This window comes from Phocoena sinus, chromosome 21 (assembly GCF_008692025.1).
Source record: "Phocoena sinus isolate mPhoSin1 chromosome 21, mPhoSin1.pri, whole genome shotgun sequence".
Lineage (NCBI taxonomy): Eukaryota > Metazoa > Chordata > Mammalia > Artiodactyla > Phocoenidae > Phocoena > Phocoena sinus.
The window spans coordinates 8920904-8947538 of record NC_045783.1 but is presented as its reverse complement, the minus strand read 5'-3'; the positions used below and the strand labels follow the sequence as shown (position 1 = coordinate 8947538).

Here is a 26635-nt window from a genome sequence, read left to right as displayed (position 1 = left end):
CTTAGTGAGAGCGTCTGTGAACACATACTACGATTGGATATGTGACATATTTATTTGTTTTTACTCGTTGTTTTTTGATTGATGTGGTCTACCTCTACCCATTAAGATATTCTCATGGCAGTTGGCATTTTTCTTGTTTTGTTCGCTTTGTAGCCCCAGCGAAGAACTAACGTAAGCAAACTACAGCCTGTGGGCTACATACAGCCCAGTAACTGTTATTGTAAATAGAGTTTTACTGGAAACAGCCATGCCTATTTGTTTAGGTAGCGTCTATGGAGACTTTTGCTCTAAAATGACTGACTACAGTAGCGGAAACAGAGACCATACGGCTTGAAACACATAAAATATTTGCTATCTGGCCCTTGACAGAAAAAGTCTAGTGACCCGACTGTTAAATGTATCTGACATCTTGTCTCTCCTGGATAAACGTTTCTTGAAAGAACAAATGAACAAATACAAATAGACAGCAGATATATTCTACTGGCAATTAAAAAAAAAAAAAAGCAACTTTGGGGCATCATTTTAATGCTAGTAAATTCTCAGCAACTTAAAAGGAAATACTAACATCAAAACCAAGAGTAATTGTAGTGAAAATACTTGTGGCATGGAAATTTGTTCAGCAAATTTGCAAAGCATAAATAACATTCTGAGAATTCTATCCTTAGGAAATAATCAAACAGAAGAAACAAAAGCAATGTTATATGTACAGAGACACTAATTATAGCATTATGTGTAGAAGCAAACACTGGAAACAATCATTATGTTCAATTATGGGGAGAGAGAGAACTATTCCTTTGGATAATATTGAGGATATTGAGAAGAAAATGCTGTCAGTTAAAACTGAAATGTTTATGATTTAATACCAATCTTAAAAAGAGAAAACAATGCACTATGCTCTATGACTTTAGTCTCTAAGAGTTTTTCAGAGGATGAATTGGCCTCCTCCGGTCTCCGTATCTGTTCCATTCTAGCTCTTCAATGATAATGATTTCAATAATAATAGCTATTATTGGTATTAAGTACTTCAAGCATCTCATTTAAACTTTACCAGTCCCATGAAATTAAAAGTAGTTTTAATCCAGCTATATAATATATATATAATCCAAACTGAATCACTTTGCTCTGCACTTGAAAGTAACACAACATTGTCAATCAACTATACTTCAATTATAAAAAAAAAAAAAGTAGCATTAATCCAATTCAACAGATTCAGAACCAGAGGTTTTGCAGACAGCTTGTCCATGATGTTGAGCTAGTAAGTAAGAAATGACCTTGAATGACCAAGACCTTGAATGACCAAGTCCTCGCTATTAAACACTTCCATCACTGCCTTTCACAATGAACGGCATTTAATTGAACGTGTGTTTTTTTGGGCACTAGACAACTTCAGCCCTGCAACCTAATATGGTACTTACATGGAAAAGCAAATCATGGAAAAATACTGTAAGTTGATCCACAAAATGATTTGTATACAAGCACTTATGACTATGCTTTAAACCAGTTCCAAGATTGTATTTAATGAGATAATATATATTTTAAAAAAAGAGTGCTTATCAGAAAGCCTTGTATCATAGTGAAATGCAAACCATGTAGACCAGATTTACTATAATAATGTTGACATGTTATTGATATTTTTTTTCAATTTTGGTAAGACTTAGAGTTGGTTATTACACAGCATGCAAGAAAAGTGCTGAAAACTCAATTGTCTAAAGCCATTCAAACTTTATTTAGATCTGAGTTTCTTATATGATGACTACCTCATTCAATCTTACTTTGCAATGCTTGGTCCTGACAAGAAAGATCATCTAAGATTCATTTTACAATGTTATCTCTGTAACATAACTCATAAAAACCCAGCTGTGTTTTAAATATCACAGAATTGATCGGTACCCACAAAAAGCATGACTTCTCTCCCTTCTCCTCCCCTCCAGCTACAGGTTCTCCCAGTATTTGTCTTCCCCATCATCACTAGTGGCAGAATGTCTGCAATTAAACACCCTGAGTGACATTTCGTAAAGCACTGGCAAGTGCCATACTGTCATTTCCAGTCACCTTATGTAAGGCTTATCAATTAAAGAAACTTGCAGCTTTAGGCACTGACATCCCTTGTTTAGCATGTCTTATTAAAGGTATTGCCGAGACTGCTCCTGGTTCTTTACTTGGTGGCATGTTTGCACGCTCTCAGTCATCCTTCCGAGGAAATACAACTGTCCTGAAACGCATGACATCCATCAACTCTTCAAAAAAAGCACAACAGCTGCCGTATCCTACACTCTTTAAAACCCTCAAGTAACAGTGACACTGTGTTTTGACACTTTGAGGTGAATATTTATCTTAAATGCTTTTGTTGAGACAGAGAGAAACAAGGTTAGAGTCTTGGTGAGTAAGCAGTTTTAGTCCCTGATCATAACTCACTTATGGTTATTTTTCAGTGGTTTACAGATCACGCTTCTCAACAGAACAAAAGGAGAAAACAAGAACACCTCTCCTTACCCACGCCAAGCAGAAGACACCAAGTGAGAATGGTCTTTACCACCTACTGTGTCTGCAGCCCTGGACAGGATCCCTCACATCTCAGGGAGTTAGAGCCCTCATCTGCAAACTCTCAGTATCAACATTAACCTTGAACACTTTTGGACAAGAAAACATAAACGAATGCATGCCAAGTTTATAACGCAACACTTGCCGCAGAGACCTGGTCTAAATAAAATGCTTAGCCATGCTATTTCTACTTCCCCCTGGCTTTCCTTCTTCAGTAATTCATAGTGGCTGAAAAAGATTCTGTTGGCCAAAAATGGAAAATAGGGAGGGAAGAGTTACTGGCCAATCACGTCTCAGGTAGCTTCTATCTGGTCTCAAGGGCCTCCTAAAACCACTCTGCCTGGAACCAGTACCCTGCAGGCTCACGGAGCCCAGATGCCAGCAGCATCCTTCAGGCCTCAACCTTTCTGCCCCCACATGAGAATCCCCGCCAGGACAAATTGGCGGTAGGGAAGGATTTAGGGTTGCGACAGAGAAAAGAGGAAAGAGGACCAACTTCATGCAAACAGAAGCCTTCCCCAGAGAAGGAAGACCATCTGACTGGGGCAAATGGATCCCTGCTTGCCTCCTGCACTCCAAGATGGACTTACTCTACAAAGAAACGGCTGCAGCCAAGTCATATGTTGGCCTTTAAAATATAATAAGGAAGATCCTACTGCCAAACAGCTCTCTTTGGGCTCAAGGCTCTCTTGAGCTGGGTTTACACATCGTGTTGTTCATCTGAAAGCCCCGAGGCTGTGGCTGGTGGTAGCTCCCATCAAGCCCACAGAAAACAGTTTTAGCTGGTGCTTGCTTTGAACCACAGGCTTCTGCAGAATATACTGAGACTGGCAGTCACTCTTCCCTGCCGGCATCTTACTGCCCTTATATTTCTCTTTTTAGGCTCGTAATCTCTGAAGGGCCTGCAGGTCTGCCAGACACCTTCTCCTGCATTGCCCAAGGAGCAGGTGGAGAAACGGGAGGATGCTAGAGACCACCAACTTCCATCTCCCCCGGAGAAAACCAAGGCACACGCTTCATCCTCAGAAGCAGGACATCCCCAGACAAGCCGTGTTCTCTCCGCCCCTTCCCAGATTCCTCAGGGCTCAAGCACCAATCCCTCGAGAAGAAAATCTTTGTCTGTCTAATCCAACTTCAAATATTTGTTCCCCAATGAAAATGTAAGTTTCTTCTTTAAAGGAACCTATTTTTTTTATTCTCATAAATTAAAAGGCAACGAGCCGGGCATTGCAGTGCCCAATGGCATAAGACACCAGGCCCAGATTCCAACTCTCCCATTCACTACTGTGTGACCTCAGAAAAGTCACCTCACGTCTCTGTGCCCGAGTCTCTCTGACTGAAAAGCAGGATCAATGATAATACAAAACTTGCGGGGTTATTGTGAAAGTTAAACACAAGAATATTTGTAAAGCACGTAAATGATGCCTGACATTTGGTCACTGATACAGGTTTAATTGTTATTATCACCGCATCTTTTTCTTAAAAATCTACAATTTGATCGACCAAGCTGAAATGTCTATTAGATAACAGATGCTCCTCCATGTGTTCCTTATTAAAAATCCGTTGAGTTTGATTGATTAATCCCTTAAGAAAAAGGTTGATTGATTAGTCCCTTAAGGAAGAGGAATCTAGAAATAATCTCCATCTGACTATTGCCAAATCTACATTTTCGATACTGTCATGCTATGTATATGCATATGTGTATCTACACGCACGCTGTATATGTGGTTTTTGTTTCCTTATTGCAGCCCAAGTAGTGACACATAAAACACAATGACCTGTCCTGACACGGACTCACCCTTTAGTAGGCACTTAACTGGCTCTTTGTCTGAGTCTCTATTCATTCAGTTTCTCTTATTAAATCAGCCTGGTAGTTTTCTTTTTTTTTTTTTTTTTTCCCCCGAAGAATTTCAGTAATGCAGAAAAGCCATTTGTTTAAGAGCTACTAGCACTGAGATCCTATAATCTATTTGTCTCCAATCACTTAAATCTGAATTTGCTTTCAAAACTGGAGCGGGGAGAAGATAGAAACAGTAATTATAACAGCTAATACATATAGAACTTCACTGTGTCGAGTTCTCTGTTAAGGATTTTTATCTGGATTATCTCATTTAATCTTTACAACAGACCTGTGAAATAGGTACTATTACACAGGTAGGAAAATTGACAACAGAGAGAGAAAATAACACTGCACAGCCCATAAATAACATGCTAGATCACCTGTGCTTTATTCACCTTCTTTATGTGTTAAAGACTTGCAGGGGGCTTCCCTGGTGGCGCAGTGGTTGAGAGTCCGCCTGCCGGTGCAGGGGACGCGGGTTCGTGCCCCGGACCGGGAGGATCCCACATGCCGCGGAGCGGCTGGGCCCGTGAGCCATGGCCGCTGGGCCTGCGCGTCCGGAGCCTGTGCCCCGCAACGGGAGAGGCCACAGCAGTGAGAGGCCCGCATACCGCAAAAAAAAAAAAAAAAAAAAAAAAGACTTGCAGGATGTTTTGCATATGTCTTTTCACTTAATCCTCATACTAACACTGAGAATATCATCTTTTCAAAATATTTGCTTTTTTATTGACGATACTATGTAGAAATTGGGTGTGTGGTCTCTGTAGCTAGGTTGCTGTACGAACAGCTTACCGTAGTATATGCAGTAGTTTACAGATGGAAAAGAAGTGTGAGAGAGGAATCCAATGTACTTACAGTAGCATAGACCATAACTGCTAGGTCCCAGAATTGAATCTAGTTTATTTTCTCCCTAGAATCACTCTTATTTTTATTCTTTTATACATCTGGAGCCACACATGCACAAAGCTATTTCCAGTTCTTTGCCAACTCCACTATAGCTAATTAGCCTCTTCTTCAAAGTTTCCCATCATCTTCGTTCATTAGATCCCAATATCATTTCTTCCCAAAGTAAGATAGTATCTGAAACGAGATTCCTTTTGAGAAATCTTTTTGGATTACTGGAGAGCTAGGCTCACCGTGATCTTCTGCTTAAAAGTAAAAGTAAAACTAGGCTTCTCCTTTCTGATACTATTCAGCTCAAATCTGTTTCAGCAATTGCCGAGAAGTTAAAGGGGAGAATTCCAATCAGAGAATGGCATATGTGTGTGTATTTCAGACCCATTTTCTTATGAGTCCTTATCATAAAACTACAACTGTATACTGAACCCTACATCGTAAGTGAAAGTGACATGTACTCACAGCACCAGAACGCTGCATACATTAACGATTGTTGCGGATAGAAAAAAAGAAAACTAAAATTCTTCTGCTTGCTAAGTCTGAGCTGTCTGAAACAGCAGATACTAGCATACATAGCTAACGAGAACATGCAGCTAGTTCACCTTGAGAAATGATTTAACTGTGAAATACACGTCAGGTTTTAAAGACTCGGGGAAAAGTGCAAACTACTTCATTAATGTTTTATACTGACTATGTGTAGAAATGGCCATCTTTGGACTATGCTGGGTTAAGAAAATGCATTCTTAAAATTAAATGCACCTGTTCCTTTTTACTCTCTCGATGTAGTTATTAGGAAATTTTAATTACATAATTGGCTCCCACTTGTGGGTTGCGTTATATTTCTAGCGAACGGCACTGATCTAAATACTGAGGAACTGGGAGTTTTTCTTGGTTAGGTGTGTGGCAGCTGGACAGCCCCGAGCCCCTGCCTGAATGATGACGGTTACTGCCCCCTACCAGCTCCATCACACAGAAGAAGGATGCTCTGGGCTACAACCTAGCTAATTCCGAACATCTTTGGCTTTTCCCCATGCTGTATGTTATCCTTCTACTCCAAAAGATTATGAATATAGTATCTTCCCTCAAATAATGTTTCACTTGTGGATGCTTTTTTAAAGACCTGTTTTTTTTTTTTCTCTCTCTCTCTTTTTTGACATATGCCTGGAAAACTTATTACTTTTCTAGTTTGGAATACTTCTTTTCAAGCAGAAGCCAATAATATGCTTAAAATAATGAAACGATGCTTTAACAATTCTGGGAGGAAATGGTTTCCACGTATAATTCGATACTCAGCTAGACTGTCCAAAATACGATGCAATCTGGTTTACGTTAGAAGAATGTCAGTGACCTTCAGGAAGAAGAACAGAGCTCATTCCCAGCAATAATTCAAATAAGTGTAAAGTAGAAGATGTCTGGATTATTGGGATGAAACATAAGTTTTATAAATCAACAAGGGGAAAAAAATAATTCAAAAATTTAGGACAAATAGAAGGCAGTCACGGCAACAGGCCAGCCACTTACCAAATCTACTTTTTCTTCTTCCTTTTCGTTCGAGCTTTCCTTGCAGTTAAGGACGCCCACACGACTGAGTCTAACCAGTGCAATATACGTGTGTGAGGCCTGCCCATAACAACCCCAGGCTCTTTCCTCCCTCTGCCAATGGATGGAGACAAAGCTGCCAACCCTGACTGAAAGCCAGACACAAAAGTCCCCAAATCACCGCTCAATCAAAACCAACCCCAGTCAGAAATACTCATTTGGGGTTTAACACGCAGAGCAGACAATAGTGACATTGGAGCCTGCTAACGTTACATTAACTAAACAAGCAGAATGAGAAAGTCGTGGTCCAAATGTGGGGGAAAAAAGTAATCGTGGCGTTATTATGAATAATTGAGGCGAAGAAAGAACTCATCTGATCTGAACTCTCTTGGAGTGGCACAGGGATGATGATGTTGGAACAGTATGTATGCAGTTGTGATAACACGAATGTTGTTTATTGCTATCCAGCCTTCAGACAAATTAAGAAGGACTTAATTACGAGCGTAGAATAAAACGTACGTGTTCACAACTTTGATACTGCAAAAGTGCTATTACAGCTGAGAGAACATAGAGGAAGGAAAGTATTAGAACATTTACTGGAAAGAGCAGAGGCAGTGATAGTCACACCTTATACAGTGGACAGGCGGAAGATGCTGCCAAAAGTGAAAGAAATAAGATATAAACGGTCAAGTGCATTATTCAGATTTATAATGTTTAGAAATCTAAATTAAATTGGAAGAAACAAGACATGGTGAATGGAGTGATAAAATTACAGTAACACTCATTGCAAGATGTCAATTTAAAAAGTTTTAACTTGATAAAGCAAGAAAGAACAGTATAAGCATATATAAGATAATAATGACAAAAATGGTTAAATTTTATTGAAATGTCTACAGCCTAAGAGTATGGGTGTTTCAACAGGATGTTCCTTTTCACTATAATCCCTTCAGTATTATTAAATTTTTAAATTATGTACAAATGCTACTTAATCAAATTTAGTAACAGTAGAATGATAAAATCAGAAGGACAGCTGTCTTGCTACAAAGCTCAAGTCATAAGCCAACATATGTCAACACAATTGAAGTTTTAGTTCCTCCCCTTCAAAACAAGACTACTATTACTTTCCCTGCATACATCTCAAGGTGATTTGAGGTATACACAGGATCATACATTTGTGGGTTTCAGCATATTTACAAATTGACATTGCATACATATGATTTTTAGATGCCTTTCTATGGTAGTTCATATGAGTCGTGCACATAATGTTAATACAGGCTAATCTATGAAGCGTAGAATATACAAAAATAAGTTATTTAGGACAGCCTGTGAATGGGAATGTCCAGGGCTATGACTTTAGGGGTCTCAGCTCTGCAGCGGCTGCTAAGAATTATTTTCTGAAGCATACTTGGCAAATACAAAGTGCTCCATCACTGAAAGAATTAAGGCATATCAGAAGGTAATGTTTGGGGCAGGGGGAGCAGGCATCTCTGGCTGAGGAGACTAGTGTTTGCTTAGAGCTGGCTTATTTCAGGCGGCATATGCCTGATGCAGCCATCCTATCATCTTTCCAGAGCGTAAAGGAGCCTAGCCTTTTCCAGGACCAGAGATACAGCTCATGTCCCCAAACGTATATACATTTCCTATGTGATTATATCCATGGAATAAGACAGTTGACGTAAGATCACACTAATGCTTTCAAAAATGAGATCCAGAATTGGAGAGCTGCAGTGGACGGAAATGCTCACTGAAGGGACCAAAGGGAGATGGTTTCAGAACAACTTCCCCACCTAATGGTGGACTAATGTGAGGACAGGACCACTTCTCCCTGGGGATTTCTCCACATCAGACAACAGGTTTCTTACGAAGGAGCATTTTCCAAATGCAGCTCCTGACCTACTTCCTTTCTGCCTTCTCGGACAATCTTATCACAAATTTGGAGACAAGGACCCACCATGCGAATTTTCCATTCAAGGAGAATACCTTCTCTTTTGGATTTCATATGCTATGGCCCTCTATTATCCTGGAGCTCAAAGTCATTTATGATCATTCCTGGACCGTGACATTATAGTCTTTGTGATTTAGTAATAGAATAGGGGAAACATAAATTAAGAAGGCATTTAAATTCTGAGTTGGGAGCATATGTCATTGAGTAGATCTAGTTTTTTTTTTTTTTTCTTTTCCCCTTTTTATGTTCCTCCTCTAAATACACACCACACTTGCAAATACAGAAACAGTACATCTTTGTAAAGATCAGAAGGGACAATAGGAGCAATGTGCAATAATGAAGGGAGATGAAGGAAGATACAGACACTTAGGTGAAAACTCAAGGATAAATGAGGAAGACAGAAACACACCTCCGGAAGGAGACAATCTGCACACTCATCCGTGAAAGAAGTCAGTGTGATGCTGGTCTCCTGTTTAAGGGAATCAGTTTTAAGTAAATCTGGCTGACCTCCCACTTCATTATGCACTGACTTTATTAAATATATGGCTATATCCTTTTTCTTTAAAGAGCACCACGTGACTCTAGAAATGATACATTTAAGTGTCATTGTTTAGGTTAAATACTGCCACTTGGAGTTACAATGTAAAATTGTCAACACTAGGAAAAGGTCACTGCAAAGAGATTCAGCGGTGTTACTGTTAGCAGTACTTTAAGATGACTGCTCAAGCAATTCCTGGAACAAAATATCTAGGATGTTGGGGAAGCAGAAAATATACTCATTTCAGTTTTTAAAATGATCTAAGTCCATATCGCTGAAATTAATTTATCCCCTCTAGATATGCCACATCTACACATTTATAAGAATTCGATTATCGACTTTTTTCTTTATGATCCAGTTATCCAAAATCAATGACAAAACTGTTGTATCTTTCAAATCTGTTACATAAAAGAATTATATCAAATTTAATGCCCTTTGAAATGTTACTATCCCAAGCACTGAAATAAGCATACATTTCATAATCTATAATATAGAAGAAAAGATAAATATTATGATAAGTGTCTTGATATGGTTTGGATTTAATAAATTGGTGACAACATAGGAAAGATTATGAGCTGACTGTTACATCAACTTTGACTTTGTAAGTTTTATAATTGTGAAATTTGTAAAGACCCTTCAATTCAGAAGAAAATGCTTGGGGAGGTATGAGCAAAACAGAAACTGGCATAGTTACTGTTAATATTTATTTTTGCATTTTCCAGTTTATAATAACTCCTCATTTGATGCCCAGCATACTTCCATTCCTCTATTAAATGTTTGAATGGGGGATTAGGTACAGCATTAGGGGTAAATAGGTATGGATTTGGCTAATTTTAAGGTAGAAGCAAGGACATAGTCACACAGTTTTTATGACTAATTATGTCCTGGGGGGTTACAAACTAGTTGAGAAAACGCTGAAGACATAAGGTTAAAATACAAAATAGCAACAAAATAAATGCTCAAGACAAAAGGACTTGGGTTTTCTTAAAGAATTTAAAAAGGGGTTGCAATGGTTAAAAAAAAGGTGACTAAAATTTGGGCTTAAGTGTGAACTTGACAACTAAGTAAGATTTATGGCTTTAACGGAGATGAAAGGGAAAACTTCGTAACAGGAAAAAATGAGTGACAGTTTGGATTTAGGCATGGAGTGGTGAGCTGGTTAAGGAGCTCTTCGGGAAGAAACCCTGCTTTGTAGAGTTTGCTGATTCCTGGTGTCAATACTCCCACCGTGGAGGGGATGCCAAGCTAACAGCTTGGTGTGAGGAACACAGCACTTGGGGGAGACGCACACAGCTGGCTTTTGGGAAGTCAGACCAAGCAAAGCATCGCGTGCAGACAAAAGGATAACATCTGTGTCTGGGAACACTAACAGATGAAAGGGGACAAGTCAGTTCAGACGAGGTGATGGAGCACGGGGACAGCATTTTCAAGGGTTTGCACTTAATTCTCTTTGAGTCACTGACATGGTCTGGCTGAGAGAACACAGGTGATGATGAAGACGTGTGTGTTGGGAGCGGGACTAAGGAGGAGAGTGTAGGATGAAGGCTGAGATTCTGGATGTGGCGCTCATTTCACCAACTTGAAGCTGGTCTGGGTGAGAAGAAAACACAACTGGAACGGGACAGCTGGAGTGGGAAAGGGGAGACGTGAAAGACAGTCTGACAGAATAAAAGGGGCAAGCAGGGCAAAGTGGAGAGAGTGACTGCAACGTTTCCACGGAGTGAATATCAGATACACAGTGGTAGAAATAGGGAAACAAGAATATATTTAGGATATCCAAGTGACAGCGTCCTTAAACAGTATCACTTAGTTGAGGGAATCAGTGAAAAGACAAGGGAAGGGACACAGAAATCTGGATTTTGAGGACACCACTGTTTTGACAATAGAAGATGTAAAATAATTAATAGCACTAAGGAAAAAAAAGAAGAGAGATACAATAGACCTGAGGAACGTGCAAGAAAATGAGCATTTCAGGAGGAGTAACGGATGCGTGTGGTAGAAAATATCCATAGCAGGAATTTCTCTAGGACACAGGGATGATTTGAAGATGTTGGATCTGACCTCTGGTAATTACCAGCTGGAATACCTTGAACAAGTTATGTTTCCCATCTAACCCTCAGATGCCTCGTGTGTAAAATACTTCTTTAATAAAATACCTACTGTGAAGATTACACATGAAAAAGTAATGCCTGCTCATAACAAGCAATCAATATGTACTAGTTACCAGCTGCAGTATTAATGGCAGTAGTAGTACTAGTACTAGTACTAATACCAGTTGTAGTAATAGTAGTAGCAGCAGCAGCAGCAACATGCCATAACTAAGATAAGTAGCGTTGGGAAGATCTCATGAGACTGCAACACGTAACAGAGATAACAAAAAAAATAGAAAAGTATTCATTAGATAGCATAGACGAAAAGATAAACAGACTGATGAGAAAAACACATTTTGATATGAGGACTTAAGCTAAGACTGTGGATTTGCCTGGTTACATACATGAATAAAAAGTTGGACATGGGTTCTTGTAATAAACTATAATGGAAATTAATTGAAAAAAAGAATACAGATACATCCATATATATAGGTATAACCAAATCACTTTGCTGTATACCTGAAACTAACACAATATTGTAAATCAACCATACTTCGATAAAAAAAATTCAGACATGGGTTTGTGTCTTAACTCATCATATGCTATCTTTTGGAACCTTTTGAAAATTAAAATTGTGCTTCTTTACCCGTTAAATGAGTGTGAGTATTTATTATCTCAGTGGGGTTTTGTGAGAATTCAGCGATACGATTCAGGTAAAGCACTTAGCACATTTTCTGAATTACATTAAGACCTCAATAAATGTAAGCCACACTTTTACATTTGAAACCATAAAGTGAGTTTTTTCTTAGGAAAGTCAAAACCTAAGAGTCAAAGCATGCCCTTTCCTAAAGTTACTGGATCAGGAAAATAATGTCACAGAAAAGACTAAAAATCACAAGGCTTCCAGAAAACTGATTCTCATCTTGCAACAAATCACAACAAGGAACACTTGCACTGGTGCAATCCCTTATGGTCTATCTCCAAAGCCCGAGAGTGTTGAAAGAGTCTTCCAACGGTATAATTTAATTATCAAGGGGTAGCTGCCATTTTTAATGAGAAAAAGGTAAAAAAGGAAACTTCAAAGCAAGGAGGCCATAAATGTGTGCATTAAATCTTAGAATGCTATGACAGTAAGTGATAAAAATATGTAGAAGTCCACAAGGTTTGAGAAACAGGATGAAGAAAAATTTGGATGTTTAAGGAACATATCTAAATTTGTTATTGACTTCACAGGGTGCAGCCATGGTTTCTTAGGTTACGTACAATATTGCTTTAGGGAACAGAATGAGCTGACATGGGAAGACCCAGCGTGATGTGTCTTGCTTTCGTTAAGTGGAAACTTTTCCAATGTCAATTCCAAAGCCATTTGCTGAGTCCAGGTGTCAGCTCATCACACACCCTCCCTGTACAGCACCTACCTCTGCAAAACGGGGCTGGGAAGTCCCACGATGCTCCATTCCCAGGGCTGACGATGCAAGTCAGAATGGCGTGACCTTCCAAGATGTAGCCAGAGAGACAGCTATACCGGATCTTGTCTCCTATGTTGAATCTTGTTCCGTGGAGAACTCCTTTCAGTATTTCTCCAGGATTTCCACATGTGTGGCTGGGTAAAACTATTGGGAGAAAAAAAGAGGAGAAAGAAATATAAGTTAAAGGAAGATTTTCTACTGAGATCAATTTATATCACAAGACATGGACCACTTTTGAACTACTGAAGTTAGCAAATCTAGGACAAAAATTATCTTAATTTTGTCGAAAAATTAAACAGAGAAATGGATTTGTGTTTTGTAAAATCTGTAATTTAGTACTTCTGTAAAGAAATATTTAAAAAGTTTAAATAAGTGGATTTTGTTAAGAGGGGAAGATACAGTTCTGCTTAGATTCAGTGTTCTAAATGACATCTAGATTATTTTTTTAATTATGAAATTCTACAGTCCCACATAGTTAGAAATCAGATAATACAGCTGAATATAGATATCTGAAAAAATAACAGAAATACAGCTTGAATGAATATCCATGCCATATTTTTCCTTATTCCTCCAGGACCAGTACTGCCTGATACACACCAGTAATAAGTGTTCAATCAATGTTTGATGGATACAACTGAATTAAATAATAAATTAAAACTGTCATTTGCTAATCTATCGGACTTTTACAAAAATTGTACCACTATTCTATTCCAAGCCATCTGTAAGGCTCTATGCGTTTGGAGTGTCTGATTCGCAACAAAGTTTTTTTATTTTTTATTTATTTTTTTGTGGTACACGGGCCTCTCACTGTTGTCGCCTCTCCCGTTGCGGAGCACAGGCTCCGGACGCGCAGGCTCAGTGGCCATGGCTCACGGGCCCAGCCGCAGCCGCTCCGCGGCATGTGGGATCTTCCCGGACCGGGGCACGAACCCGTGTCCCCTGCATCGGCAGGCGGACTCCCAACCACTGCGCCACCAGGGAAGCCCCACAACAAAGTTTTAACTATCAGTTTTGACAAGGCAAGTACTGTCTCACTTGCATTTCAGTGAGATAGCCTTGATTCTGGTCTTTCTTGGCCTCCTCACTTTTCATATTGATAGGCTTCTCTGTCTAATTCAACTGCCTTGAAACCTAATGGACACGATGCCGTTTCACACTCATAGAACGTACTTTTGAACTTAACTGAGGCACCATTAAGTTGAATAGACGAAGTTGATGACTGTCGGCTTCTGTCTCCATATTTCTGGTTTAAATTTAATCTATCATCAGTAAGTTAGCTGCTATTATGTAGAATTCAAATACACCAAGGATCCTACCATTTAAAAAAGAAATGATTTTCCAAAAAACAGTATTTCCAAATGAACAAAATTATTCTATTTCTGTATCCAATTTTTTGAATTGGTATAGGGGTACATTTTGTTATATATGTATAATACAGAGCACTTTTTCTTTGTTTGTAAACAGAGAGATAAATAGACATTTCCCAGTGAACAGGGAGGGAATTTCAGTGATTTCCAAGATTAATATTTTCGTATTAAATACATACAAACTAAACTATATAGAAACACTGAGAAAACAAATACTACAATTTAGATGTTTAATATTACTGACATGTTTATGAAATCACTATATAGTCACAGTTTGCTCAGTTCTAGTTTTTAGAAAATAATTTCTGAAAACAGTCTACAAAAACCTGTTTGATAACATAATAGAAAATAATTCAGTATAATCTATAATCATCTATGGGTCTTTTATAAAAAAGAAATTCTGTTTTTAATTCCACATTCACCATCCCTAAGGCAATAAATCTGTTTTTTAAATGCTGTTTAAAAACATTTTTAACTGTCTGGAATTTAACTGTCTATGATTTCCTAAGGTAGAAAACTTTCAATTCTATCTTGGAGAATCACTTTATTTTATGACCCGGGATGCCCAACAGCCAGCCTGAGCTAGGGACCTTATAATCAGAGACAGACGTGAGACATGTGCTGAATTTCTATCATCAACAGAGAGAGAAAAACAGATGGGGTTGGGGGGGAAATATGTGAATATGAATGCTTTTGGTGTTTTTCTTCCTTGTCCAGAATGAAAATTTTGATTTCAACCAACCTTATAATTTAGGAAAATAATGTTAATGTGAACAATGTCAGCAAGAGAATAGAAGTAACTGAGGATGATTTAAAACATTTACTTCTAGTTGCAAACACGAAAATGCAAACACGCACATAATACTACAAAGGCATCAGCCATTTCATTAAGACATTATCAAAATATCTTTTTTTCTTTTTTTTTTTTTTTCCGGTATGTGGGCCTCTCACTGTTGTGGCCTCTCCCGTTGCAGAGAACAGGCTCCGGATGTGCAGGCTCAGCGGCCATGGCTCACGGGCCCAGCCGCTCCGCGGCATGTGGGATCTTCCCAGACCGGGGCACGAACCCGTGTCCCCTGCATCGGCAGGCGGACTCTCAACCACTGCGCCACCAGGGAAGCCCTCAAAATATCTTAAATTGTGAAAAATGGACAAAAATGATTATAGGTCTACACAAAGATTTATGACTCAGACACACACAAAAAAATGCCAAGACATGAAAATCCAGTGGCTGGACAAGACTAATTTAAAATAAACTCAACCCCACTGTCACTTCTGCCATTTTTATTTGAACCAACTTTTCAACCAGTTTCCCCGAAGATGGTGACGGTCTCTTGGTGTCTCCCAGAGCAATGAGGACACATTATTTAGTAAATACTTATTGAATTGACTTGGACTCTACCGTTAGTTTGCTTTAATCATTCCTTGAAGTAATGTGCACTCTTTCTCATCGATGCTTCAAGAAATTCCTATTAGGGTGATGGCAATCAGGCACCCAGTGCAGACACTTGTGGATGTGAAAGAATGTTGAAAGGAGCTCTGGGCACACTGCTTTCCTCTCACGGCTGGTTTCCACCCATCAGACCCCACGAAGCCAAGTTTGTACACCCAGGGCTTGAAACCTAGGCTGTCATTCCAATTAGGCTCACTGAAAATCCCTCTATAACACTTCTGCTCTGGCAAGTGCAAATGGTCACAATTCAATGACTTAATTAGGCTATCACATCAAACCTTTGACCCGACTGTTTCAGTCTTTAAATGGATGCCATGTCAAATCCCTTTCCAGAAGAAAAGTGGAAACATGATACTAAAATAAAATATGTCACTAATATTCATCATGAAATGGGACAAAAGGCTGGCGGACAGAAGTCTGAAATTCATCAGAGGAAGGGCAGCATTTTTAACAGGATGTACACAATTAATGAAATTTCATTAGGCAAGTGCATTTGGAAGCTGGCTCCCCGGAGGGTGAATGTCAGACTATTTGTTTACACTTGGCCTTTCCAGGAGTTTCACTGCAGCTTAAGGAAATAAAACCTCAAACACCCACCTGACATACACCCCTGGAAATAAAACCAACGATGAGTGATGTATTTGTCCACAGACTGCCCTCCGCTCCCTCCTGAAAGCTTTGGGAAGGATTAGAACAATCCACCGCACTCATCTTCCGGAATGCTTTGAAAGCTAGATTTTCAAATGTTGAAACCTGACATTTATTCTCTGTCCTGACTCTGAATCGTGGCCGTTTGGTGGGACAAGAAGATGCAGAGACAGCAGTTACATGACAAGAGCAAGGAGGATTTCTTAGGAGCGGGGGAGAAATTTAATGCCATCCACTTCCAAAGTCTCTTTCTCCACGTGAAGAACAACATTTCGGGAGATATGCTGTGTAGATGCCAGAAAAGTTACAGGATCTGGATGAGAAGAACTCAAAGAGGAAGTGTTTTAAGTATAAGGAGTTTTAAGTATACTTCAAGGTGGGAAGTGGTAAGGTTTGGCTAAATTAAAACAGAAAGATTGGGCCTCCCTGGTGGCGCAGTGGTTGAGAGTCCACCTGCCGATGCAGGGGACACGGGTTTGTGCCCCGGTCCGGGAAGATCCCACATGCCGCGGAGCGGCTGGGCCCATGAGCCATGGCCGCTGAGCCTGCACATCCGGAGCCTGTGCTCCACAACGGGAGACGCCACAACAGTGAGAGGCCGGCGTACCGCAAAAACAAAAAAAAAAGAGAAAGATCATTTTTAAATGAAGGATGTAGGAGTGACAAGTGGCTACAGAAAAGTACCCGGCACAGTGGGTTATGTGGATCAGTATCAGACAGACTTGTGTTTCTCCTCCAGAAACAGACGGTATAATGTTGGACAAATTACTTAAATTTCAGTCTCTATGTCTTGACAAGGGGAATTAAAGATAAAACCTAGCAACAGGGTGTGCTGTGACACATGTATGAGGTAACGCAGATTCAACAGTTAGCAGGGAACATGGAAGAGAATAAGTGCTCAATATATATTAGCAATTTCAAATTTATTTTCCCAGTTCTAAAGCACCACGTGGACTTTATGGAAATCACACAAATGTAAAAGTATGCAGCGGTTCTGATATATACCAATTTTAGAAGCAATAAAACTAGAAAGAGTCTGCTAGAGTCTATATTGTCATTAAAATAAGAACATAGTCATTAAAATAAGACCATTGTCATTAAAAAGGGAAGCAAAGGAGAAAGACATTCCAGTTTTTAGCCATATTAATTCAACTTCATTATTCCTGCTCTAATGTAATAATAATTAGTAACACTTATATAGCAGGTGCTATTAGCTAGACACTGTTTCAAGTGGTTTATATATGTTAACAGTATATATGAAGTCAGTGCCATTATTATCCCCCTTTTAGAGAGGAAGAAACTGTGGCACAGAGAGGTTAAGCAACTTTCTCATGGCCACACAGCTGGCAAGTATTGGTGATAGGATTTGCATATGGTGGATCCAGCATTTCTGCCCTTCAGCACTATAATAAACTTTCTTATGAAACTGTTGTCTACATCAAAAGAAATAAAGATAATAAAATGCCATTAAATCTGTCATGTTCTCAATAGAGCTTTGTTTGATATAGTAAAAGGAATATAAGGATTTGGGAGAGTTACGATGTTTCCTCAGGGAAAACTGAAGGCAAAATTATTACATGGCTTTTTAAAAATAAGTTTCAAGCTCTCAGGTAAATTTTCAGAATGGGAGAAAGGAGTCAGGAGGGACTGCGTAACAAAGTTAACACAAGAAAATGACAAGTTGGCAGAGGGACTTGAAATCTTAGAGGCTGGATTTTCAAAAGATTTTGAATGGCAGTTGTAAGACATTATAATCTTATAAGAAGTGAGAACACAAAAATGCCCGTTGGAAAATGATTTTGACTGTGTGAACTGAGTTTTGGGGAGCGTAAAGCATGTATGGCCAGGTGACCCCTGGGATGAGCTTACTGGTCTTACGCTTTAATTTTTCTGGTTGACCTTTCATTGGTTTATATCTTGAAGTGTAAGGGAGACACTGTTTTCACATCACTAACCTGGATCTGTGAGCAGCTGAACCTTTACCACCCCAAACAACGCAGGTATCAATTCAGATATAAATGACGGTAAATCTATGATCAAGGAACTAAATGGCAAATCAAGAGTTAACTACTGAGGAAGAAACAGCAACAAGAGGAAGAGTTTATGATGGTGACCCAGGAAAATAGGATGTGTGAATATGGCCACAGATGCAGACTAGCAGGTTCAGTTGTGAACGTGAGTATGCTCTTTGTTTTTAAGCCTGTTCACCGTCTAGGGTGTACCCTAGAGTTACAAGAAAATAGGTGACCACCAGAAAAGTTCCTAAGTTTTCTGATTTACAGAGTAACAATGGAGGGAAGAAAAAAAGAAAAATAATTGGGACCCCAGATGTAAATCGTCTGGAATACCCAAAGTTAATGGGGGAGGAGGGAATAATGATTAAACAAAATAGAAAAATGGCCAAAAAGTTAAGATCAAGACCAAACAGAGCCTAGGGGTCCAGCTGAGAAGCAATCGTGGAAGAATGGATGCCTGGTAAAATCAACGGCTGAAAATTAAGCGTACGTGATTGACATACAAAAAGGAGCACAGCAACAAGAAATAACAGCAGGTGAACTTTTCAATTATCACTGAATTGCTGAAGAGAAAATTGCGTGTACGTTAATTTTCTCAGGTAAATTTACCTATACTTCCACCACAAGGTAGATCCCCAATGCTTTCATTAATGACTTATAAGCAGATATACAATTTTTTTTTTTTTGCGGTATGCGGGCCTCTCACTGTTGTGGCCTCTCCCGTCGCGGAGCACAGGCTCTGGACGCGCAGGCTCAGCGGCCATGGCTCACGGGCCCAGCTGCTCCGCGGCATGTGGGATCTTCCCGGACCGGGGCACGAACCCGTGTCCCCTGCATCGGCAGGCGGGCTCTCAACCACTGCGCCAGGGAAGCCCAGATATACAATTTTTTATGACCATCTTTCTTCTCAAAAGTGAACTTTACACTCAATAAATGGATGTTCAGTTGATTACAAGTTGCTCAATATTTATATAATGATGAGGTAAGAGTATTTCTAAAAATTGCAAAGGACATTGAAACAAACATGACCACAAGCCCTGGTAGATATCAAATTAATGAGAGCAAAGAAGCCAGCAACCACTCAGAAACTGATCAAAATGACCTGTGCCCCATGCTAAATAATGCTTCTGTTTACTCTCTAATTCATGATATCCATATAACAAGGACAGTAAGACCCATTCCAAAGGTTAAATGTTACATTAAATACCACTAGGGATGGTTAACAAAATTGAATTAAATTGATTCTAGAAAACAATTCTAAACTTTCTGAGTCACAGTTCATTTATTAATTCAGATTTTTAAAAATCTCACTATAACACTTCTTCTATGGGCTAAGTTACAGTATCAGGTATTGGATTTACCTTCCTGCTTTAATGAAGTTTAAAAAAAATCAAAATTTATTTTTTTTAAATGGCTCTCAAAGCACTGGACATCAGTCAGTGTTGGAACAGGACCCTTGACAGATGGGAATTAAATGAGAATCCCTAAAATTTCTCCAGCTTATTTCTTGGAGAGAGTTAGGGACCAAAGGCACAGGGAGTAGAAACCCAGGTTGAGTCTGACAGTCTCCCTGAGTTGAGACAGAGATGAGAGCCCCGGCGTGTCAGAGAAGCTCAATTTCACAGGAGGAAGAGAGTTCCAGAGACCTACAGAGGGCCCCTCTTGAATATTGGGTGAATTCTTACTAAGGCACGTACGGAAAGAAATGACCCAAGGCTAGTGAAAGAATTACCGACGGATTAGAAGCAAAAGTGCCCAGGATGCTTGCAGGGCTGAGAAGAATACCTTTCCCAACAGGGAGAACAAAAACCTCCATCATTTCACTGGACACAAGTTAGTCTACTGAGAAGGCTCTAAGCTCAGCAGTGGGGAAAACACACTCTAGAGTGAATGCTGCCTGCGTCACGTATCAGAAACCTCACAAGCAACAGGATCAGAGTAGGGTGAGGCTAGTGAGGGGCCTTGCATGGAGAATCTGCGGGGCTCTCACTACCTGGGTTATTCAACTGTAGGATCATCCCTGGCACAACCCGAGAGTGAACGCCCACTTAAACTTTCACCCGGGGTTCCTAACTTGACTCACTCCTCATGCAGCCTGAAGAAGCAGTACCTGTAAGGATCAAACTGTTCCAAGAACTTGAACTACATCCAAAAATCTTTTGGGGAATACAAAAATATCCAACACCCTCCCAATTAAGAGTCACGATATCTGGTATCCAATCAAGCATGCCAACAGGCAAGACGATAAAATCCATAATGGGGAAAAAGAAGAAGAAAAAACTAGCCAGAAATGACACCGATGGCTGAATTAGTAGACAACAGCATTAAAATGGTTATAATAATTCTATTCTATGTCTTGAAGAAGGTAAAGATCAAACAGGTTAACTAGACACGTGGGGGGGAAAAGACAGAGATTATTAGATTGGACTTTAAAAAGGCAGTGATACACTGATGCCAAGAAACATACTTTAAAGACACAAAGCAACAAAAGTAAAATGAGAAATATTAATCAAAAGAACACTTAAGTTGCTATGTTAACATCACACAGTTTTTTTTTTTTTTTTTTTTTCGGTACGCGGGCCTCTCACTGCTGTGGCCTCTCCCGTTGCGGAGCACAGGCTCTGGATGTGCAGGCTCAGGGGCCATGGCTCCCGGGCCCAGCCGCTCCGCGGCATGTGGGATCCTCCCGGACCAGGGCACGAACCCGTGTCCCCTGCATCGGCAGGCGGACTCTCAACCACTGCGCCACCAGGGAAGCCCCATTACACAGTTTTAATGCAAAATAATATAACCAAGGATAAAGAGGGTTATCTCACAATGTTAAAAGGGTGGACATAGCAATCCTATGTTGATTGTTAACCCTAAAAGGGGCTCAGCTTGATTTACCTGCAGTCATGTCTCTGAGGGCGGCGACCCCTCCAGAGGGAGGGATCAGGAAACTTCATTCTCCAGGTGATGCTACAGGCTTGAGCAACAGGAAGCCTCCCTTCATCTAGGCCTCAATCGCAGAGCTACAGCCTAGTTCCCTGGGACGCCGACCCTTGACACGGGGGTTGGGTGCACGCACTTTACCTGGTGGGTCTGGGGGAGGAGAGGCAGCAGGGCTGGGCAGAGAAAGGTACTGAGCTGTAGGGCAGTCATGACAAAGCCTCAGACCATCCTCCAGGGAGCTCTGGATTTGGGTTGGTTTCCGGATTGTCTCAACTTGGGGTGAGGCCAGAGCCCTTCCAGCAGACTACCCAGTAATGAGCTGAGGCTCCCCCAACAAACACACACACTGACAGGTGTAACGTTAGACGCAGCAGCTCCCTCTGGCCAGGATCAATTCCGGAGATGGTCTTAAGCAAGTGTTTCCAGCTGCCAAACTCCGGCACCCCACACCTTCTGGCCCTGACCCACCTCTCCAGGGGCCCACTGGCATCGCTAGAAAGGCCACACCCTTTCTTGTCCACTACCTTCTCACCTTCTCTGTTATTGCCACATGGTACCCTGAATGCAAAGCTTTCTGGTAACAGCTTTTCTTGTAAACCTGAAGGTTTAGGTATATTCCAGGAAATTAAAAAAAAAAAAAAAACACCTCCGTGAACTACATATTAAATAGGACTAGTTTCAGATCCCACAGGGAAGTAAAAAATACAAACAAACAAACAGTTAAACCTTTCATTGCAATGAGGAGCCCCGGGGACAATCAAACTCACCTGGAGGCTGCTGGGGAGAGGTTCTGCCCCTCCCCCAGGGTATGAGGACACTGAAATCAGCACGAAGCAGTTACAGAAGAGGGGTCTGCACCCTCAGCGCCCCAAGAATGAGGAACGGGACAAAAGGCAGAGGAGGGGTTTGTCACCGGCAAAGCCCGTTAATAACTGCCGCCAGTGGGCCCCTGGAGAGGTGGGTCAGGGCCAGAAGGTGTGGGGTGCCGGGTTTGGGAGGCGGGGGGACCATGGGCGAGCAGCTTGGCACTAAGGATCTCACGAGCAAGAAGGAAGATGAAGACTCTTATTTTTTCCAACTATTCTAAAGGAAGAGCATCGTTGCAGGGGTAGGCAGACAAAAAGCTTATCAGCTGTGCATGATATGAGCAGATCGAAGGTTTCGAGGACACTATAATTTAAAATAGCGCCCCCTTAGTGCCAATCAATGGAAAGCGCTAGCAGCAGGTGGAGATCACTAGCTTGGAGCCATCCGACAGGCTCCTGATGCTGGAGTCCAAATGCCGAGCTGAACACGATGGGAGGAGAGCCGGGCCCAAGCAGAGCCAGGGCCCCCAGGACACGGGTGCAGTCATGGCTCCAACAGGGGGCAGATTTTTTAGAATGAAACAAACTCAAGAATATTCATGCTATTAGTGGTGACTTAGGAAAAGAGCAAATTACTTTTAGGAAGAGAGTTATAGCAGAAATAATTTTAAAGAGACAACACAGTACTCAAAGCAATAACTATAAGATTCAAAGACTAAAATAAAACATGAGAACACAAGCGACCTATAAAATACAAAGATCAAATTACCCGCAGAGGTAATTTTCAGTCATTACAAGAGATGGCGTTTCCACACCCTGACCACGCACTGTTTCTTTCAGGCTCTTGGCACTGCTTGATTGGTTTTTTATTTTTGTTTTTGTTTTTTTGCTGTTCGCGGGCCTCTCACTGTTGTGGCCGTTCCCGTTGCAGAGCACAGGCTTCGGACGCGCAGGCTCAGCGGCCATGGCTCACGGGTCCAGCCGCTCCGCAGCATGTGGGATCTTCCTGGACCGGGGCACGAACCCGCGTCCCCTGCATCGGCAGGCGGACGCTCAACCACTGCGCCACCAGGGAAGCCCGTTTTTTTTTTAACATTAGGATATTTATGCCTATATTCATGTACATGTACACAACACATACACCCACACGTGTGTCTTACGAAGTGCACAGAAAAATATACGTCTGAGTAATTCAAATCAAGTCCATACATTAGATCCCTGTACACGGAAGTAGATATAATTTAAAATAATGGTTTTATAATTTCATTTAGATACATAGCATAGGTTTCATAGCGATTAAAAGCACTTCTTTTAATTTTAACATACATTTGTACAGAAAAAAATGAAAGTTTAACAATTTCTAAAAGTCATATGGCTTTATCTATTATTTCCAATTAATAAATTCTTGGCTGTCACTCAGTCTAACCTGATTGACTTTTTCTTCTGTGGGAGCCTGCACCTACCTTCTAAAAATAGTCTTAAATTAAAGCTATGGACATAAGCAGTTTCAGTTTACCAGGCATTGGTATATTACTAATTTATGATTTTCATATTCATTTGAACTTAAAAGCTTTTTCCATGATTGAATTCATATAAAGAGCTCAAGCTTTATTAAAAAGAAAGTCTTTTGGAAAAGGTTAAAGCATGCTTCTTTGTCACGTTCTCTCTCTCTCTCTCTCTCTCTCTCTCTCTCTCTCTCTCTCTCTCTCTCTCTCTCTCTCTCTCTCTCTCTCTCTCTCTTTCTCTCTCGCTCTCGCTCTCTCTCGCTCTCACTCACACACACACACACCCCTCTTCAATATCCCTCCGGCTATCCCTTCTCCTGTGCATTTTTCCATCCATTTCCGGCACCACGGAAAGGGACCTTTCTACAACACAGTCAGGTCAGGCCCGCCCCTACCGAGAGCCTTCCTACTGAAGTCAGAATAGAACCCAGACCCCTTAGTAGGTGCTGCAGCAGCCACGTGGCCCAGCCCCTCGCTACTTCTCTGACCATAACTCCTAAACCCCCCGCTGTGCTTCCGCCTCACAGGTCTTCCCCAAGGTTCTTGAAGAGGATGCACAGCACCCCCCCCTCCTCTGAGCCCGCACAAGCTTTATGACCTCTGCTCAGATTACTGCCCCCTCCACCCCTCCCCAGACCTTTACGTGATTTTTCTTATCCTTCGCGTCTCAGCTTGATCACCATCATTTTTCAAAGCTCTCTCGTTCAGCTGACCTAAAAGAACTCTGTTCTAGCCTCTTAGTATTTTCTCGCGCGTCATGTCTTAGTTTCTTCCCATCACTACTACAATTTTAAATGGTTTCATTTGCTTGTTTACTGGTCTCTATTCCACCCCAGAATTGCGTTGAAGGAGAGAAGGCTTACCAGTTCTCCGATTCACGTCTGTAGCCACAACACCTGCAACAGCACTTAATATACAGCGGAGACTTCAAACACGCTGTATGGAGTGAATGAATGAATCACTGAATGAGTGAATGAACGCACACACTGGTTGGGTGGGAAATTCCCAAGAAGTGGAATCTATCTTAATCAGAATCTTTATCTGAAGATGACAACTCGTAACATCTTAGGAAAGATCCTGCATCTCAAAGAGAATTTCAAACACTCCAGGAATAAATACTGGGTTGGCCAAAAAGTTCGTTTGGTTTTAAGTAAAAATAAAAGACATTTTTCATTTTCACGAACTTCACTGAACAACATATTCGCTAACCGAATGAACTTTCTGGCCAACCCAATACAAGCCTGCCCTTACACGAAGCCTGAATGAATCTCCATTCACATCAATGAGGACTCACGTGCTCTGGACAGGAAGGGAAGGCCCTGGACATTGCAGGAGTCATGTGACCTAAGCTAACATACAGAGACCTACAACACTCACTCCTGTAAGATGCTAGAAGCCTGCTCTTTATTTGTTTTGAAGTGCCCTGAGTTACAGCAGCCTTTTTAAAAGAGAGAACCAGGGAAAAAAAGACAGGAAAAAGGGCAAAAGGATCTCACTGGGACTCTGTGCTGTGAGCAGACCTCCTGTGGACAACGTCTTGTGGGAACAACGCCAAACTTGGTGGATTTGTGCACATAAATTCATCTAGGTTTTGAAGAGTCAAGAAAATATATGACAAAGTCAAGTCAGACTAGGCAGTTTCTTTAAATTTTGGCCTGACACCAGAGGGCTGAGCAAGTTAGCTAAACAAAGCTGCAAGGTTGAAAATGCTGGAGCAGAAGTAAAGGCACTCTCTGAATATAAAGAGAATGGCACGTAGGAAATCAATTCTGACAGGCAGCATCCCATAATCAGGTCGATCTCTAATATCGATATGATCCATATTTTGCTCACCACATTATATAAGAACAAACTACATTCAGATAACTTGTCATGTATAGCATAAGGGATGTGCAAGGGCTTCTAGATTTTCACTTGGACATGATTAATATTCGGGACCTTATGTTAGATGGGGAGCCAGAAGGCTGTAAGTCTCTAATTTTTATTAGAATGATCAATAACTTTTACTAAAAGTTGGGTGAATTATTGATGAGGCTTGAAATTAGTTACTATAATTATGATAGAGGATAATTTATAGATCAGAAGACTTATTTATTCAACATATACTTGCTAACTTTCTGTTATTTATATTACAAATATGTTAAGAATCTTACAAAGAGGCTTGAGAGATGGTTTTTTTCACCAGAGTGGCTGCAACTCTCCATTTGGGGTTGGAGGCTCCCCTTACCCCACGTGGAATTTCCCGTGAAGATCACTGTAGAGCCGAATTTCAGTCCTATATCTGCGTATGGACATGTCACTGTGGCAGACTGGTAGTGGTCTCTCCAAAGCTAAGCTCCCCTCTTTTCTTAGAACGGACCTCCCCCTACCACCGCCAAGTTTTAACTAATGTTATGAACTGAATGTTTGTGTCCCCCTACAACTCAGAGGTTGGGATACAAACTCCTAAGGTTATGACAATTGGAGGTGGAGCCTTTGTGAGGTGATTAGATCACGAGGGTGAAGCCCTCATGAATGGGATTGGTGTCCTGATAAAAGGGACCCCGACCCCAGAGAGCCTCACCCTCTTCCCCCATGTGAAGACAGAGTTAGAAGTCAGCAGGCTGCAGTCTGGAAGACAGCCTTCACCACAGCTGGACCCCGCTGGCCCCTGGTCTCAAACTTCCAGCCTCCAGAACTCAGAGAAATAAATTCCTGTTGTGGACAAGCCACCCAGTCTATACTACTTTGTTATACCAGCCTGAACTGACAAAGACAGCTGAACATATGGCCACACAGAGAGGATCGTGTGTCCTCATCTCTCCTGAAAATAGGCAGGGACAGATGATGAAATCCAGAGCAGGAAGATGTGATGGGGAGTGAAGGGTGCCACGTGCAGATTCCTCGCAAGGGAGCTGCCTACCCTTTGCTCTCTCTTCTCTCCACTGGAAAACTGGAGAGGGGTTGGTGGGCTGCTCTGCCTACGACCGCATAGGTAAGGACAGGACTTTAAGGAATGGCTGCCTGAGTAAATAACATACGGAATGGAGTCATCTGCTCAAGCTGGACTTC

At 41.0% G+C, this 26635-nt stretch overlaps 1 protein-coding gene across 1 annotated transcript in view; it reads right to left on the bottom strand.

Moving 5' to 3' along the window:
- The window catches only part of CSMD1 (CUB and Sushi multiple domains 1), a 1813702-nt gene that overhangs the window by 895934 nt on the left and 891133 nt on the right, over positions 1-26635 (bottom strand). The window contains exon 4 of the mRNA XM_032618622.1: positions 12809-13003. Coding sequence (XP_032474513.1) covers positions 12809-13003 — 195 coding nt within the window. The remainder of the gene's footprint in view (positions 1-12808; positions 13004-26635) is intronic.